The following is a 17396-nucleotide window of genomic DNA, read 5'->3' as shown; positions in this document are numbered from 1 at the left end:
TTCTCTTTGTTTCTGAATCTTTTAAATGATGGGTAAAATATTGAGTGGATTCCAACAAATATTTCTCGAAACTCTTTTATCTGCGATCGTATAATTTTCAAATTTTATTTCACTTTTTTTTTGTCAGTATTTTTTAGCATGTGAATGTTCTTCTGGGAATTAAAGAAACATAACTTGATAACAAACATTAATTTCTTTATTCAACGCATGTAATATTTTCATAAATAAGTTTACATTAGTTTTCATTTGCGAATTAAAAATAAAGGCCGAAGAAATACAAGACAGGCTTTTTTAGAGAGAAATGTTAATGACATTTTCACCCAGTTTAAAATCACATAGATTGATAATTTTCATTTATTAGAATTACTTTTGATCACTGGCTCTCATCAGTCACTTTTGACATTTTTACATATTTTTATTTTCATCTCAATGTTTTCCGAGAATTAAAAGAAAACACATGATTTAGTAACAAATAGTAGTTTCTTTATTTAACGTGTATAATAGTTTCATAAATAAGTTCACTTTAGGTTTCTTTTTCATATCGTTTCTTACGCGAAATAACAATATAAAATTAAGGCCGAAGAACTAAAAGAGAGGCTTCTTTTTTAAAAGAATAAAATGTTAACGGCATTCTCAGCCAAAAGTCATGTCAAGGAACTATTTTGTTTTTTCGAAAAATCTCATCGTCTAATCTACGAATATACGATTTAAAATTGTCAAAGGATTATTTTTTTTTTGTCAATATTGCATTAATTTTGTTCATTAGCTCACACAACTCGAACATTCTTTCTCGCTTCTAATCATAAAAATGGATTGTTCGAACTCCTTGCCGGATTTCCCACACCAGTGCCCACCTACAAACAAAATTCCAGTATATTTATATCCATTATGAATGTGTAGAGCTTGATCATGAATGGAGAGAAGTGTAAATGTAAATTATCACCATGAAAGGGTTTGCCTGATAAGCGGTTACTGTCGGATGCCAGACTTTTCCGGGGAGTGGAGTCATCACTTGACTAGATGGATGTACCTCACTGGTATTTTGAGATCCAAAGGATATCCATTGGGATTCTGGACGAAATTTTATGATAATAATTTGATAATTTTATAGTTACAATTCTATTGGTTTCAATAAACATACATATAAACAAATATTTATTATTGCTTTGCTTGATATGACATGTTTTTTTTGAATCCACAAATTATTTCCTGGAAGAATGCTCGCGACATTATGTTGCATCCTGCTAAATTAATGATTACCATATTTAGAAAATGAGAATTCAGGAACGAGGAACAAAATATCCTTCAGTTAATATCACATTTGTTTACATTTCCCTGATAACTCAATGGAATTTTTTATTTTTGAATAACAGGACGACAAAAATATCCCAATTTTTTTGAATTATTGATCAGGCTAGGAATAATCAGCGAGTCAATTAATTAATTGAATTTTCACGAATGAAATTTCTTAAAATTGAGAAATATTTTGACAGCAATAATTAAAAAAAAGGAATACATTACTTTTAATTACAAAGTGCTCACCATTGTTAACCGGGAATTGCATTTGTCTAAATGGATTCGCAGGACTGCAGATCGTATTGTCCACAGATTGCATATTATTATTGTTCATGACATGTAGCGATGGTCGCCACGAGTCGGTTCCTGTGAATGGATTTGAAATAACGTGGCTCTGATCATTGCCCCAGAGACCTGCTGAAAATAATAAAATTACAAACGTTACTTTGAAAACAAAAAAACGTCTCTATTTTGCAATTTTGCACTTCTTTGTTCTCACAATAGACAAATGGTAATTAAAAGTCATTGAAAAATATTTACTGTTCGAGTTATTCGTTATCCACGGCGGAGATGCCAGAGTGGCAGTGGGTGTGTCCTCTTTCAACTGCGTCTTTTTCATCATCGAGTCCAAGTCCTTCAAGGCTGCATATCGGTCTTCTGATGGTGGGGCATTGATCCCATTGAAATTGGACATGTAGGGTTTCCCGGTTTGCGTGAATGTTGCTGATAAGTCAGTATCTGGAGATGGTAAAATAAAAGTCACTGTACAGGGGAGAGAGGCTGGGGGAAATAAACTTTCCAATGACATCATCGCCAGGTATTACGCATCTTCGGAGCTATTTACCGTCATTACAAGGTTTATCAACATGAGATTTTGAAAATTTTTGGGCATTAAATTGTCATGAAGAGATGGTTATTTGTACTACTCGATTAAAATCATTATTTTACTACATCTCTCCGGAAAAACAAATTGAAATGAATTAAAATATAATAAAATAGTCATAATTCACTATTTCTGGAGAATTATACAACGTTATAAATTTAAACAAAAATAGTTGTGTCCGACATTGAAGGAGATAAGAATAGAAATTGTAGATTGTCAAAGTCCCGAATAAATTTGTCATTTTAAAAATATTTCTTGCAATGTTAACTTAACGATGTTTTGTTCTCAAGCCACAAATGTCCTACTGCATCCTCATTAAAATTCGCTTGAAGTCATCTCACATATTTGAGTACGGAATAGTCTCAATAAAAAACTTCTCTTCCTTCATAACAATTTTTTGAAACACCTAAAAAATTACGACGCAAATATTTTTCACCGAAACAGTATTTATAACTCGTTACAATTTTCCCCAGAATTATTATAGAGCGTGTTTATTTTCCTCAGTGCACTTCTCATTCCTGAATTGACTTCTATTTGATCTCATCAAATGTTACGATCCCAGTCATAAAATTCCAAAAAACATCGACAATGGCATTTCTTCACAATCACGCACTGACTTTTTCGTAATGTTTCGCCGAAGAAAATTGCATTATCATACCTAGTTTCATACCTAGTTTCATACATGAAACTAGACAAGAAAATCAATTTCGTATTTTACCTCAGCGACATTTTTTCGCTAATTAAATTTAACCGAATTTAAACTACAAAATTCGTAAATTGAAAGTTTCCCACATAAAAAAATGTGTTTCAAAATGAAGTCGATCAAACATATTTTTTCTTAGCGAACGAATTTATTACACTCGGCGATTTCCCCTAGAACATCTCCAGAGGATATTTTCTTTATCCAATGCAGATCTCATTCCCGAATTGACTTCCATTTGATCTCATAAAATGTTACAATGTCAAACACAAAAGTTTAAAAAAACTGGTAGCTGGATTTCATTACAATCGCAGATGGACTTTTCAATTATTCTTCAAGGAAGAAATTCGCATCATCATAGGCATCAATAAAGAAAAAAAAACTTCCTTGAGGATTTCTTTAATCCTCAATTTTTCCTTGATGATTGCAAATTCTCCTCATAATTATCGATAATCACCGATTTAATAGTTTCCTGGAAAATGATAAATGTACAACTCACTCTGTGTTGAATCAAACGCCGGATTATTATCAAAATTAGCAAAGGACGGCTGTTCAATGGGCGGAGGGAAGCGTGACGTAGTGGATGCGAATGAGTCCTGGGCTCGGCTGAAGTCAGCGAAATCAGCGGTAAAAGCATCAACGGGTTCAATATTTTTCTTCTTCCCATTCGGCGTACATAACACTGGCAGAGTGCCAACATTAGGTACTCTCGGTATACTTTGATTAGATCTTCCCCCATTCAACACCTTCCTCTGATTTGGTTTTTGCAATGTGTTTGCATTCTGCGTTGAATTAGCATCGAGGGAACGATTTTTAGGAGAATTATCAGCTAGAGTTTTGGGTAATAACGACAGTTTGTCGTTATACAGTCGACTTTTCTCCACTGTTTGAGGAGAATTATTTTCACTGGCCATCGATGGATCCAAGTAGTATCTCTTTAACTCGTACTTCGCTGTCATGAGATCCTTCATTTTTTGCTCGTCTTTAGTGTCTAAGGTCGGCTGATTATTTGCGTTCACCAGACCAAGCCATATCCTTCTGCAGTGCTCATTTCCCCGCTCCTTTATGAACTCAATCTCCTCTTGGGTAAATGTCGCCATGGAGATTGATTTTACTCTGTGCGGAGGTGTCAAACCTCTCCTACAATCAATCATTAAAAATCTCACATTTATACAGATTCTCTCCGAGGAATTCCAATAAATTCAGTTACAAAGCAGTAAACTGGGTCAAGTCCATGTTTATTTTGAGATATTTTTTATGAATTTCGGGGAATCTAACAGGAATAGCATAATTTTCCACAGGATATTTTTTTTCAATTCACAATAGGCATTACGTAAAAGGCCATAACTATTTTTTTATTTTTCAAACTCCAAGACTTTTGTCTGAAAACGTTTTTTATGCCTGACAGATGGCGACAAAAGATGTACGAAAATCAGACATTATTTTTTTTTCGTTGATTTGAAAATTATCCTATAAAAAATTCGCACCTAAAAGTCATGAAATTAATTTCCAAAATTTTCAAAAAACTACAACAGCTGAAAACTCCAGAGTTTTCTACGCAGAATTATGTCACTCTTTTTACGACCGTGGTCTGAAAAAACCATTAAAAAGTCAGTTAAAAGGAGGTAAAATCAATAGCTACGGATTTTATAATAAAAACCAACTGAAACAGTCATTCATCCATTAAATATCTTCACCAGAATGTCGCAGAGAACGTCCAAAGTTTTCTCATTAAATCTCTCAATACGAGTATTTAATTTCTTTCTGCATTAAATCAGGAAATCATGGAAATGCATCTCTCGACATTAAGTCGTCTTATCAAAAGGGTGAGAAGGTTCATGGATAGCAACTTCTGATGCAATAAAATTGCGACACTGCCATTAGCTCAAAATAGAATTCACTTAAATATCAAGTGGAAGCACGAATATATTGCCTCCCCCGGAATCTCTGTATCCTCAAACAAAAAAAAAATCAACCCACTTCTTTTATCACCGCAACAAGGAAGTAAAAGGGTTTATCTAGAATCCGAGGAATTCAAACAGCCCGAACTCATATTATGAGAGCCCCTAACGGAATGACAAATCGTCAATCATTTCACTGCAGACGTAAACGAAGTGCTGCATATGGAACAGCGAAATTCCCGCATGAATCAATGAGAAACGAAAAAAAAAAGCAACGTGTGTGACTAAGGAGATATGACGAATTATTTTCTTGAGGTTTGTTGCTTTATTTCTGCCGAGCCGAGTGCACTCATGCTCTCTACCTCATTATCGCCATAGAAAATCTAAACACGCGACATTGTTGAGAAGCTATTCGCTCTGGAGGTGTGCACTATACAGATGCAGAAAATTTTCTATTTAAAAAAAAACAGAGAGAACTTGAAAATGACAGGATTTACTGAAGAAAAGCCACCAACAGCCTTCGACAGTGGTTCGTGAACCGTTAAGACCCTGAACAATGTCAATTATTCAGACAGATCCACACCTAAGACACTGATTTGTGAATTGGGGTCAGTCTAGGCCCTTCAGAAGGGGCGAGACTTTAGCAGAAAAAGAATAATTCCACTCGATGAACAACTACAGACGTCATCAACATTTCGAAGAAGATCAAGTCCACGTTACCCTAGCCTCCCTCAACAATGAAATGACCTGTCAATTGATGCCTCTCTGTCCACATGATTTCTTTTCAGGAGCTGAATGGGACTGGGATAATTAGCACCTGGTAAATAATAACGAGAGTGGGTAACGGGGTTTCAGTGTATTTTTGATCGCTATTCGTGCTATTTGGCGCTAAATGATTCTTATGTAAATGGTTAGACACTGGCATGATGAAGTTTAAACTGATTTTTAATACTCACAACATCCCAGAGCATGAGGTACAGACGAATGAACCAATTGTCATGTTTACGTACGTTGGTCCACGCTGTCTGCAATCGAAACACTCTTTATTACCACCTTGTGACACTAGTTCCCGGAGTATTTTCAGATGTTTCTCGTCGTGCTTTCTCTTTGCTGACGCCATGATTTAGCTCGCTTCCTACACGGGTACCAGGGCACTCTGACCGTTTGGTTCTTTATTCGTTTTTTTCTGTGCGTCTTTTTTTATGTCAGGGGGAAAGGTAACGGCCACGGAGATACCTCAGCAACTGCACTCGCGGAACTGAGACAACTGAGTCAATTCACCCGAGCACTGGACTGAACAGAGACAAAAAGATAAGAACAGGCCCCTTCTGCCTCTGTCGTCGGTTCACTGTCGTCTGCTGTCGTGTAAATAACCGAGGGGTTCGGAAAGACATCGGTTTTAACTGTTCGGAGGAATTGAACAGATTGTTTGACACCTTTGACACGGTTAGAGAAACGTTTGGAGTGGGAGGTATGATTCAGAGGAGAGAATATTCCCACGGTGATTATTATGGCATTTATTCAAGTTTGGGGATTAATTGGGAGGGCTGGAAGTGGGGGTGGAGGTGATAACACTGAGATAAGCGTGTTTGGAACTTTGGGGTTTTGGAGGGGAACATGTATGGTGGAGAGCAATGGCGGCTTTAGGTCGCGAAGCCATCGCGGTGTGCCTAGTGGCGGGCGAATTAGAAAAATCATCAGACTCACTTGGAAACAACGTGGCTTAAATAATTAGCTTTTGGATAAAGGAGAGGCTGACTTTTATTTATTTATTTAATTCTGACGCTATTTGTCATAAGCAACTTGTGGTTGACCGTCGTCTGAAGGTCTGAGCTGTCCTATTTTTGCGCTAAATGTTATCCTTGAGTACGACGGTATTTAAGGTAATTTTATGGTTAATTTGAAGTATTTGTTTGATTATCTTTGTAAAGAGGACATTTTTTCCTATCGGGAAGTTATTATATTTCAAACTAGGAAAATTCAACTTAAATCATTTTTTTATTGAGAATTTTGTGGCTAATTTTTTTGCTAAAAAATTTCTTTAACTTGATTTCTTTTGTTCAGTTGTATATTGTTTTACCTTAATTTTATTTTCAGTAAAAAGTCCATCGATTATCTGGATTGTTTCTTGTAATACAGGTATTTAAAGATTTCTCTACGTTATTTTAATATGAAAAAGAAAATATAAATCGGAAAACGATGTTTTTAAAAAATATTTTTGTTTATGCTGCTTAATTGTTTTCGTATGAATGGGTCTTGACCCTGGTCACATCATTAAGTGAGAATTAAAAAATCGTATTCCTGAAATTCTACGCAGAACCATTTTAATCCAATACTTTATTTGTTGGATAAATAAAGTAATCGATTTCACGCCTTCCACACGTGAGACGGATAGGACTCAATTTATCAGTAATTTTGTTAATGACTCGATGATCTATAATTGATGATTCATTTCACATTCTCAAGTGGGATCAATTTCTGATGATCTTATTGCGTATTTGCGTATTTATAGAATCATTAACTGATACTGTTGTACATTTTGATTAAAGTGTTGTGGATTTTCAGAAAAGTTTGATAAAACGTCGAAACCATTCCACCAACCAAATTATGTGAATCAGTGAATAATTATATGTAACTTCGAAAAGGGATATTAACAGGGAAAGTGGGGGGATATTGACACTAACTCTTCAAATATTTTAGTGAGTCATAAATACGTGAATGAAAGTCTTTAAGATTTTGTTCATCATTTCGAAAATAAATTAGCAGTGCCAATATTGGCTTTTAAATTATTTGAGATTTTTATCTCAATGCGAATGGGTACAAACTTAGTACAAACGATACAATTAGTTCAGTTCACGCAAAGAAGTCACTTGTCTCTTATCAACATACGATTCTGTCTTCGTCGCCACCAGACACCAGAGTCGACGGTAGCGCCTCCCACCGCCGGGGTTGGTACTAACATTGGTTTGGGCCTGTGCTATGGTCTATGTGCTTTGCCCAAATGCTGGACAACTATCTCGGGAGGGGGGGGGGCTCCGTTCGTACTTATTCAACAGTACAAATGGTCAACTGTACACAGAATTTTCAGACGTTGAGAGCACCGGTGTGCAGGGATTCAACTGTCGAGACAAAAAGGTAAGATGTACATGTGGCGCTGGGTCCACATGTACAGCCACATTTCTGTCTCGACAGTTGAATCCCTGCACAGTGGTGCTCTTACCGTTTGAAAATTTTCTGTACAGTTGAGAAAGTACAAACGGAGCCCCCCCCCCCCGCTGTGCATCGCCTTCTGCCAAAAAGGTTGCTGCGCTACCTCGTGGCGTCTGTGAGAACTAGTCCCCTCTTTCTGGCTTCATAATACCTCTGTTTCGTACCTTATCCTGGAGATACAGTCAGTGCAGCAGAAGCAAAAAAAGCAGAACTAGTGCAAGTTGAGACAGGCGCCGTTGTCACTCGATCAATCAGATTCCGGTGGTCGTGTTTGTAATTTCCTTTCCGATAGAAAATCATTAATCCAGTGTTTATTCTCGATATCTCAAGCCCTGGAACGTGTCAAAGTATTGGAGATTCTAGCTAATCTGGAACTGGCGATTTAGATTCAGTGAATTTTGTCAGTGAAGTACGAGCATTACTCAAAATGACGGTCATCACCAAAGCGATGCTGGAGAAGAAGTCGACGGATAAAATGGAGCAGCCATTAGTTGTGGATGAGTCGACGGTTGGTTTCCTTTATTTTTTTTTCATCGCCACAAGAAAATGACAATTATTCACAGCTCCAAAACTCGTAACGAAAACCCATTTGAGAATGAAAAAATGCTTGAGATGGGAAATTATCTGTGAGGAAATGGTGGAAGACTTCCTGCACTAGTTCATAATATTTTGATTTTCAGAGGGGCCATTGTTAGTCATATACACAATAGTACAGTCGACTCACGGTAAACAACAATGTCGAAGGCTCGAAAGGTCGTTTTTTATTGTATTTTTGATTCCCATTGGAAGCATTTTTTCATCTCTGGGCGTCAGCACACAATTTTGAGAGAAACTGCGTTTTTTATTCAGAGCTGTTGTTGCTATACATCATTAAAAGAAGATGATGAGCTACGTCATGATAGCGGGGCGTTGCTTTGATAAGCTGTCTCACGTTTCCCTCCCTGGGAATATCAGGGATGTTTTCCACAGCTTGTTTGATAAGAGAATGACAGACTAATTGAAAGAGTTCAGTGGTGTGGATTTCTCTGAATATTTTTTAATTCTCCTGGCTTTGCACTCTTCAGACGCATTTGGGGACAAATGAAGTTGGAACTCATGTTATGTACTTCATCTTGCTGTACGAAAAAGTAACTTTTTTACATGCACTTCCCCTCGCTTGAGGCGGCTAAAAAGTCCATTTCTCCCATATTTGTATTAAAAATATTGGTTTGATACTTCTGACAAAAATGGATTTTACTCTCGTGTCGACATCGGCTATTCACCATTCGTTATGAAATTTTGTTTATCAAAATTTATTTAGTTATTATGTATCAAAAAGCGTAGACACTCCAAGAATTTTTTCATTCTTCTACGTTGTTTTAACACTGAACGATATTCAATTACTTGACGTTTTTTTTTTTCGAAATACTTGTACATTAAATCTTAAACAAAAAGGCTCTTAGGAACCGTTCGCATTTTTTTATTGTTTAAAAGCATTCAAATTATCGAGCAATCTATAGATAAAAAACCCAAACTGATGAATCACCTGCATAACGTTGAGAAAGGAGGATATCTCTGGGGACATTACAACAATCTCTAAAAGTCGCTGTTAATCCCCTAAAAATATTTCCTTATCAGCTCTAAAATATTACAGAAATTCCTTTGTCTTATTTTACTGAGTGCTATCTATTGTGCATTAGTTATTGACTTCCTTATACATCTTCATATTGTACTCCACATTTATGTCTCTTTTAGTCTGCCAGCAGGGGAACTAATAATACAAAAATCAAATCTGTTTTGAATTCAGGAATTTGATTGTTAGTTGGAAGGACGAGCGTCGAAGGAAGGAAAAATAGTGATACATTCGACGCAAATCTATTCCAAAAATCTCGTAATCACCCGAAATTCTGAATTTATATTTGTTTATAGTTTTGATTCATGTTAGGTTCCACTTTTATTGCTCATAATGCGATAGTCCCCAGTAGGCGAGTTAGGAATATAAAAATAAAATCCGTTTAAGTCTTTATTGATTTCATACACACATTCCTCTGGTACTGAAAAATTTATTAGCATTTCGTCCGAAAAGGAGCAAAATTCATTTTTGAAAAATATCAACTTACAAAATTTCTACTTCATTTTGCGTATTTTATAGGACGCCCTCTATTTTGGTTTCTATTTTTAGAGTAGGTGAATTATTAATAAAAATCCATAACAGGCTGTCCACGCATGAAAATGTATTTATACCATTTTCTCAGTTACTAAGAATAATTTATAGTAGTCGTCAAAAATTTTGGTGTTTCATTTACCACATGCGTCAAATATCGCGGGATTTCTCTCAAAAAAGTAAAAATATCTTTTCGGAAAATGCTAATGTATGAAAATGTTTAATACAAAGGATCTGAAAAACCATTTCAACGAGCGATTTCTCAATTTAGGAAAACAAAGGGGATCCAGAGGCTCAACGTCCCCCACGAGACATGGCCGGGCATTATCTGATTCTCCGTAGGATCAGACCAAATCTTGGACCGAATTCAATGACACTCTATTGTCTGTTATTCACCGCACTACTTGGCATGAGCATCGGTGTCATCGGTGGTGTTTATATCTACAAGCGTTATGCAAGAGAACAAATGCATAGATTCAGAACTGGCTGGTACAGCATTCCTTACGAACGAATGGACAACAAGCTACCATTGTTGAGTGATGCATTGGCTGCTGGAATACCACCTGACAGTGACCTATTCAAAACTCTTGCACGTGACACAGAAAGGGAGGCACTGGTGCTTGAAAAATCAGCTGAAAATAATATTCGTAATTTCTTCCAAGAGAGCTTGGAAATGGATTTTGAGAATCAACATGAGGAAATTGATGTTCCGGATTTCAGGGGAGGACGACAGGGGCGATTCATTCATGATTTCAATATTGTACGTAATTATTACGATGATTATGCTACCCCATTACGTTATTCTTGTTTTTATAATAATATATTTCAGCTCATAACATCATTTGAATTATATTTCGATGACATTTTAATTAGAATTTCGTTTTTATTACGTCTATTGTAGTTGAATATTTATATAATTGAAGAATTGGTCGATGATATAACATATCAAAATTAACATTTTTTTACTCGCAGTTGAGAGAATGAATTTCTCATAGCGCCAGCGAGTTTCAAAATGAGTCAAGAATTTCTCTCAAACTGCGTTGCACAGACGACTGTGCCAAGTTCTATATGAATTTTTAACTGGCACTATGTACCCTCACTTGTCTGCAGTAAGAAAACAAGAGTTTTTGAGAAGCGCACATTTACTCGTATGAAGAAATTTATGATTGGAAAATGTTTAAGCCTAGTTTCTCACAATAGCAAAAAACAGTTACGCCTTTAATTAATTTTAATAATCATAATTTTAAGCTTGTAAGAAAGATGAGGGCAATTGGTTCATATCAAGAAAACCATTTCGCAATCAGTTCAAGTGGCTGTGCAGTTGAAATATTTTATAATTGGGGCTAGAAAATGATTCAATGAATTAGTTCAACTTTACTCGGTTTGAGAAATCTCTTTCTTCCTATCAAGACATTGGTTTAGTCTTCGGGACAGTTAGAAAATTTATGGAAATTTGATGAAAGGTTTTTTTTTCGTGTAAACAATTGTCTCTTGATCATTTTGAGAGCGTGATTTTCTATATATAAGTAAAGACCGATTAGCCAGACGAAATTTCCTGATGTGCAATGAAGCTGAAAAATATCCCATATTTTTTAAAGAAGTTTTTCTGCTTTATAAATTTTTCCATTTCCCATTTCAGAACCTCACAGGAATTATCGACCTTGATAGTCACTCCTGCTTTGTCATGCCGTTGAACAGACAGCGAGTTCTCCCTCCGAAGAACATGTACGATCTACTCGATAGGATGAGCAACGGTGAGTAGTGCTCACTCGACGAATAGTGTCCACACATTTTTGCCAGGCAATAAAATTATATATTTTGTCCGTTAATAGGAGACTACGAGGTAAACACTGAAGTAGTCAGGGAGACTATGAGGGCAACAATTCCACCCATCAGTGATCGATCATCAGTGGGAACTTACATTGCTCGAGAGTGCAAGCACATGCCAATTTATCAGTTGGAGAAAATCAGTAACTCCAACAATGGTAATTACGTCAGTTTTAATGAGGAAAAGCAAATTTCAAGGATATTTACCTTGTCATGGAACATTGAAGTGTTCCGATTATGTGGAATAAATGTTGTTACTCCGCCCATTCATTAATAACACATTAAAAATAGAATTTGTCATCGACATAAATACCCTTCAAAAATAGTTGAACGAAAAAAAAGTTGACAGAACGCAAATCTAAAACTAAAAATTTCAAAACCTTGAAAGATTCGATTTAATAGCAAAAAATGTTTTCCTTATATACTTTAACATTTGCATTCAATTTTTTATCTCTTTTTCAGGAATTGTCAAACGCAGTGTTGACGGTGTTCTCTTCGGTCAATTCGCAGGAAATAACATCGTCGAATACGACATCTCCAACATTGGCGAGGTCTTGGAAAAAGCCTCAGCAAAATAAGTTAATCGCATAGAAAAAAGTTAAAAACATATATATTAACAAAAAATGACAGAAGAGTCACTCAGTAGATATAATAAACACTTGTTCCTCCCCCATCATCAACCAGAATTACTACTCAATCATGTTCCAGAAAAAGTTGATAAAGCAGTTTAATTACATCTCATCTTCCTGATTATGGGATTGTCCAGATAATCAGCGATATGAAGAGGATTCGTTAAACAATATCTCAGTTGATGGATTCACTCAGCTTTACATGTTTTACAATTTTATCGTAAAATCGTTGAATCCCTGGACAAATGTATAATTACTGGAGATTCCACGTTTATCTTGAATACAATTTATCACTTCACGGATTTGACAGCGTTGAAAAATCAACCAGAGCTGTCTAGCTTTTACAGAACGACCTAATGAGCCATAATTAATGATTTCTGGAGTTTTTAATACTCTTGAAGAATGAAATACCCCAATGCCATTCGTCAATTCCATCTGATGAAGAGCGAACGTCTGTGAATTCAGTTGCGAAATAGTGAAACAGTTTCAGTCGACTGATTACCGATCAGTGTTGAGTAAATATTTTAGAACTTACGCAGATGTAATAATTTTTGTTATAATCTTTTCCGTAGCTGAAAGTTGGTTCCACCAAAAAGGTCATCACGAAAATTTCAGTATCTCCGGTGGCGTGATGAACATTCGATAAACGCTCAATCGTAAGCCGAGTCGATTGAATTGTTTAACATTTCCGAGGGATTTCTACTAGGTGTTTTTTGCAGGATCATTAGAGATTTGTAGGGACATGAGTAAAGCCAAAATATGATTGAAGAAAATTCAGAAAATTTGTAAGGCTGACGGAGACCTACCCAAGTAGATGTCATTTTATTTAATGAGAAAAAAAAACGTAGGAAATACTCGTATTTTACAGACGTGTTTTGTATCTCTTTCATTGTATATATTGCTTTGAATACATATTTGCGTAATACGGACAGAATGAATTTCCCGGCTAATTTGGAAGTTATTACACGTGATTTTCATTCCAGTAGCATTTTTCTATATAATTAAGTTTACTCTGAATTAGTTAAGATTAATATGCATGAGATATACTTTTGTCACTTATATTCATTAGAAGGTATTATTCGAATACGAATTTATCAATGTCTAAACTGTAAGAGTGGTGAAAATAAAGAAAATATTAATGTTATATTTGAGGGTTTTTTTATTTCAGCTTTGTACATATTGACGTTCCACGTAGATTTTAATTTATCAGATAATATTAAATATTACTGAGATGTAATGGTCGATGATAATTCTGTTATAGCTTTCTGTCGCAAGTTGAACAGTTTTTTTACCCATCTATCAAAACGGGCGTCTTGATCCATCATAATCTGTGAAATCAATTTTTTTAATGAAATAGCAATGAAAAAATAGAGAAATAGCATAACGTTGTCATAATTTATTAATAGTTACAATTTCACAAAAAAACTAATTGAAGTCTACAATGTGAAATTTTTCACGTTTTAAACAATTCAAACAATTTCAATTATTTACTCATAAACTGATAATCGAAAAAGACAATTTTGTTCATAACTTAATTCCAATTAGACTAAATTTTCATGATTATTTTTCAAAAGCGTAAGTTTATTGTCCAGATACGAAAATGATCAATGATTATTCATCTTCATGTGCACTTACAGAAGTGTGAAAAATGCTCTCATAAATCGCTGCGGGGGTTGTCGCAGTTAGAGGTACTTGAATAGCATCACTAGCTATACCAATCACAATATTTTTGTTTGGCTTCTTCTCTTTGCTCTGCGCCGATGACGTAAACTGCTTTTGAGTGAAGCCCGATGCATTGATTTCATCCAGAACGTTCGGATTTATTCTTGGCTCGATGGCAAACTCATCTGCAAGTGAAAATCCCAGAAATCCTGAGGATTATTATTTTTTTCCATTAAAACTTTTTTTCTCACGCTAGGCGTGAATTTTACCTTTCGCCAGAGTATTAATGTTCTTCTCGGTGGTCGTTTTGACGTAAGACTGAGAACTGCTGGATCTACTCGTGGATTTTTCCCTCGACGCAGATCTCGTTTTTTTCTTATTCCTATCAAGGGATTTATGTCTGTGCCTATCCCTATCCCTTGAGCTCCCTCCAGACGTCTTGTAACTTTTTGAGGATCTTTGATTATCCCGGCTTTTCGAGCGAGAGCGTCGGTGTCTTCGTGATTTTGAATATTTGGAGGATCGTTTACGGTAGGAGGAACTGTCGCTGGAGTCAGAGCTGCTGGATCTAATCAAAACAGTCTCAGTGAATAATTTGCAATAATTATGTTGTTCATAGGTTACGGAAAACATTCCATTTACATGTACAACTGTAATAGTGGCATCATGGAAATAAAATATCAACTATTAGGGCTACTAAAGGGATGTATTTTGATCCACCACAACGTTGCCATATATTTTGTTTTTTTTTCATTTTATTATTTATTATTTTTTCGTATTTATTAACTGTTAAGTGAAGAGATTGTATCCTAATTTAGCTCTATTTGTATCTCGATCATCAAGTACGAAATACCCTAATGTAATTATTCAGTTGTCACTGGAATTCCGAAGCCGTTAGCAAACCTATTGCACTGATATTCGAACAAGTAAATGTTTATAATCACTGAAAGATGGGTCAAGGACTGGCCCTCACTCACCTAGAAATTGCTGGTGATAATTTTCTGCAATTAAGACGCTTGAAAAACTATTCCTCAATATATTATTTTGACACTTTCGTCAACCCCCCAAAAAATTACAGCAAACATATCCATTAAATCCCGATTAGACTATGATGATAGCGGTATCAGGTGAATGTCAATAAAAAAGAAAAATTGTCTTGCAATTACCTTGATCTCCTATAATGCTTTTTTCTATATTTTCCACTCCGATCTGAATCGGAGTCACTCGAGTACCTCGCCATATCGATAGAAATACAAGTCTAAACTAATAAACTTATTTAATTAACATTAACAGTCAACAATGATTTGTCAGCATCATCAAATAGTGAATATTATTTTGAGGTAATGATCCCGATGGCTCGAAAACAATGCTGGTAATCATCCCCTCTAGGAGAAGACGGTGTTTGGACGTAAATCCTGTAATTCCTGAACAGCTTGTAAAATTTCACAGTAGATGGTGCAGGAAATTGTATGAAGATAGCCGGGGGGGGGGCTACGTTTGTACTTTCTCAACTGTACCAATGAACAACTGTACAGAGAATTTTCAAACGGTGAGAGCACCACTGTACAGGGATTCAACTGTCGAGACAAAAAGGCAAGCTGTACCCCTGGCGCTGGGTCCACATGTGCAGCCACATATTTGTCTCGACAGTTGAATCCCTGCACAGTGGTGCTCTCACCGTTTGAAAATTCTCTCTACAGTTCATCATTTGTACAGTTGAAAAAGTACAAACGGAGCCCCCCCTATGAAACGACTACAACCGCGAAATTTAGGAACGGTGGGGCATGAACTACGATGGTGAACGTGCCTGTCGGTAGAGAATTACCACGAAGAACGTGGGTAACTGGACTTGGAGGCTTTATGCTCTAGGAAGCCGAGGAGCCGGGAAAAACGCGAAAAGCGCGAAAAACTAAAAAATCGACTTTAGAATTTTTCCCGAGCTCTAGATGAACCGTAAATGGGTTACCCCAAATCGCATGTCACGTACCTTGTGTCCTTACCAACAGTCCTGCTCACCATCGTAGTTCATGCTACCAAATTTCCCGGTCGGAGTCACTCCATAAATTTCAACTATCTCCACCTTATAATTTCCGTCGCCGTTATAATGTTTTCACGATTACCAGCAGCGGGATCGCCGACTGTTGCCCCGACGGAGTTCCAACGGCGCCACCAACAACTTACCTTTAGGCGGGACGACGTTTCAAAAGTCGTTATCACCCCGACGGAAATAAGTCAATACCAAATCAATATATCCTTTCATTGACCAGCTCCTGCTCTCTTCATTCCAATTGTTGCCTTCGGGACGAACCTGAAAACGTCAAAAAAAACTGTGATCTGAGTCAGGGAAGAAAATGCGAAAAGTTAAACTCAGTTAGTTTTCGATATCCTCGAGAAATGGTTGATTCCAAATTTGGGCCCTAGGACCCCCAGGAGCCGAAAAAAATGCGTAAAACGTGCGCACTGAGCTCAGAATATTCCCAGGTCCTCAGACAAATCGTGAGAAAATACAAAAAGTTAATAAATAAATCAAATAATTGAAATATTTCTCCCAACGAAGTGACTGGACTCAAAGTTAAAGCATCATAATAATTCTCGCTGTCCAAAATACGAAAGCCCATGTGCCCTTGGCCGACAGAAGGTCTTTATTCTCCTGCTCCCTCGTAAAAAACCACAACAGTATTCTACTTTGTATAAGCAGTAAATATGGGATGCTGGTGGAGCCTCTGGTGCAGTATTCCAACGCAGCTGCTACTTGAATATTTTAATTCTCTTTCTCCAATTATTTTCGATGAAATATGCACATTCCGTGCCAAAAATTCACTGCATTCTCAATTAATTATAAATCTAAAAATATATCTGCCTACACTTCTCCAACTTCTCCCTATTTTATTGACGTCTGAACTAAAAATTACAGCTTCCATTAATTTCAGCAATAATTATATCACAAAGATTCTCCAAAATAAAGTCCACTGATAGCGAAATAATCCCACTTCTATTTAACCAAAAATCCTTATTGGAGTTTACATTTTGAATGTTTGTCAAAAATTAATTTACAGATGGAATGAGTAGGTCTTTGTACGAGTAGTATTTCTTCTATTTTGGTGTTTCCCCTTGCGAGTAGAAAACATTTTGATGAGAGAAAATT

At 36.2% G+C, this 17396-nt stretch overlaps 3 protein-coding genes across 5 annotated transcripts; 1 reads left to right on the top strand and 2 right to left on the bottom strand.

Annotated features, from left to right (window-relative positions):
• Nucleotides 1–174: 174 nt before the first annotated feature.
• LOC135160945 (arf-GAP domain and FG repeat-containing protein 1) lies at nucleotides 175–6283 on the bottom strand. 2 transcript variants are annotated; one of them, XM_064118126.1, is made up of 6 exons: nucleotides 5737–6283; nucleotides 3379–4019; nucleotides 1837–2034; nucleotides 1543–1710; nucleotides 944–1071; nucleotides 175–854 (listed from the first exon to the last, which is right to left on the bottom strand). In XM_064118126.1, exons 1-6 carry the CDS (start codon nucleotides 5898–5900, stop codon nucleotides 801–803), a joined length of 1353 nt encoding a protein of 450 aa, XP_063974196.1. In that variant the 5' UTR covers nucleotides 5901–6283; the 3' UTR covers nucleotides 175–800. The 2 variants fall into 2 exon arrangements, with proteins under 2 accessions (XP_063974196.1, XP_063974195.1); XM_064118125.1 differs by having other exon boundaries at nucleotides 1543–1713; nucleotides 5737–6274.
• A 1889-nt stretch (nucleotides 6284–8172) lies between these two features.
• On the top strand, nucleotides 8173–13733 carry LOC135160950 (integral membrane protein 2B). The gene is made up of 5 exons (XM_064118133.1): nucleotides 8173–8498; nucleotides 10405–10893; nucleotides 11773–11887; nucleotides 11966–12118; nucleotides 12423–13733. Exons 1-5 carry the CDS (start codon nucleotides 8418–8420, stop codon nucleotides 12536–12538), a joined length of 954 nt encoding a protein of 317 aa, XP_063974203.1. The 5' UTR covers nucleotides 8173–8417; the 3' UTR covers nucleotides 12539–13733.
• Nucleotides 13731–15672, bottom strand: LOC135160953 (U4/U6.U5 small nuclear ribonucleoprotein 27 kDa protein-like). Of its 2 annotated transcripts, none has more exons than XM_064118137.1 (4): nucleotides 15418–15672; nucleotides 14521–14819; nucleotides 14225–14460; nucleotides 13731–13917 (listed from the first exon to the last, which is right to left on the bottom strand). In XM_064118137.1, the coding sequence occupies exons 1-4, from the start codon at nucleotides 15489–15491 to the stop codon at nucleotides 13813–13815; spliced, it is 714 nt and encodes a 237-aa protein (XP_063974207.1). In that variant the 5' UTR covers nucleotides 15492–15672; the 3' UTR covers nucleotides 13731–13812. The 2 variants fall into 2 exon arrangements, with proteins under 2 accessions (XP_063974207.1, XP_063974208.1); XM_064118138.1 differs by having other exon boundaries at nucleotides 14225–14436; nucleotides 15418–15668.
• Between the last annotated feature and the right edge of the window lie 1724 nt (nucleotides 15673–17396).

Source organism: Diachasmimorpha longicaudata, chromosome 3 (assembly GCF_034640455.1).
Source record: "Diachasmimorpha longicaudata isolate KC_UGA_2023 chromosome 3, iyDiaLong2, whole genome shotgun sequence".
Classification (NCBI taxonomy): Eukaryota; Metazoa; Arthropoda; class Insecta; order Hymenoptera; family Braconidae; genus Diachasmimorpha; species Diachasmimorpha longicaudata.
Note: the sequence above shows the minus strand (reverse complement) of the source record. Positions and strands in the feature narration are given on the sequence as shown.

Excerpts from the sequence above, each read along its gene's own strand:
- LOC135160945 (XM_064118125.1), bottom strand. The coding sequence starts at position 5,900 with ATGGCGTCAGCAAAGAGAAAGCACGACGAGAAACATCTGAAAATACTC. Across the intron at positions 4,020-5,736 it reads ACCTCATGCTCTGGGATGTT|GAGAGGTTTGACACCTCCGC; the intron begins GTGAGTATTAAA and ends GATTGATTGTAG. Across the intron at positions 1,714-1,836 it reads GATAACGAATAACTCGAACA|CAGGTCTCTGGGGCAATGAT; the intron begins GTAAATATTTTT and ends TATTATTTTCAG.
- LOC135160950 (XM_064118133.1), top strand. The coding sequence starts at position 8,418 with ATGACGGTCATCACCAAAGCGATGCTGGAGAAGAAGTCGACGGATAAA. Across the intron at positions 8,499-10,404 it reads TAGTTGTGGATGAGTCGACG|GAAAACAAAGGGGATCCAGA; the intron begins GTTGGTTTCCTT and ends TTCTCAATTTAG. Across the intron at positions 12,119-12,422 it reads AATCAGTAACTCCAACAATG|GAATTGTCAAACGCAGTGTT; the intron begins GTAATTACGTCA and ends TCTCTTTTTCAG.
- LOC135160953 (XM_064118137.1), bottom strand. The coding sequence starts at position 15,491 with ATGGCGAGGTACTCGAGTGACTCCGATTCAGATCGGAGTGGAAAATAT. Across the intron at positions 14,820-15,417 it reads AAGCATTATAGGAGATCAAG|ATCCAGCAGCTCTGACTCCA; the intron begins GTAATTGCAAGA and ends TGTTTTGATTAG. Across the intron at positions 13,918-14,224 it reads AGAGCATTTTTCACACTTCT|ATTATGATGGATCAAGACGC; the intron begins GTAAGTGCACAT and ends TTGATTTCACAG.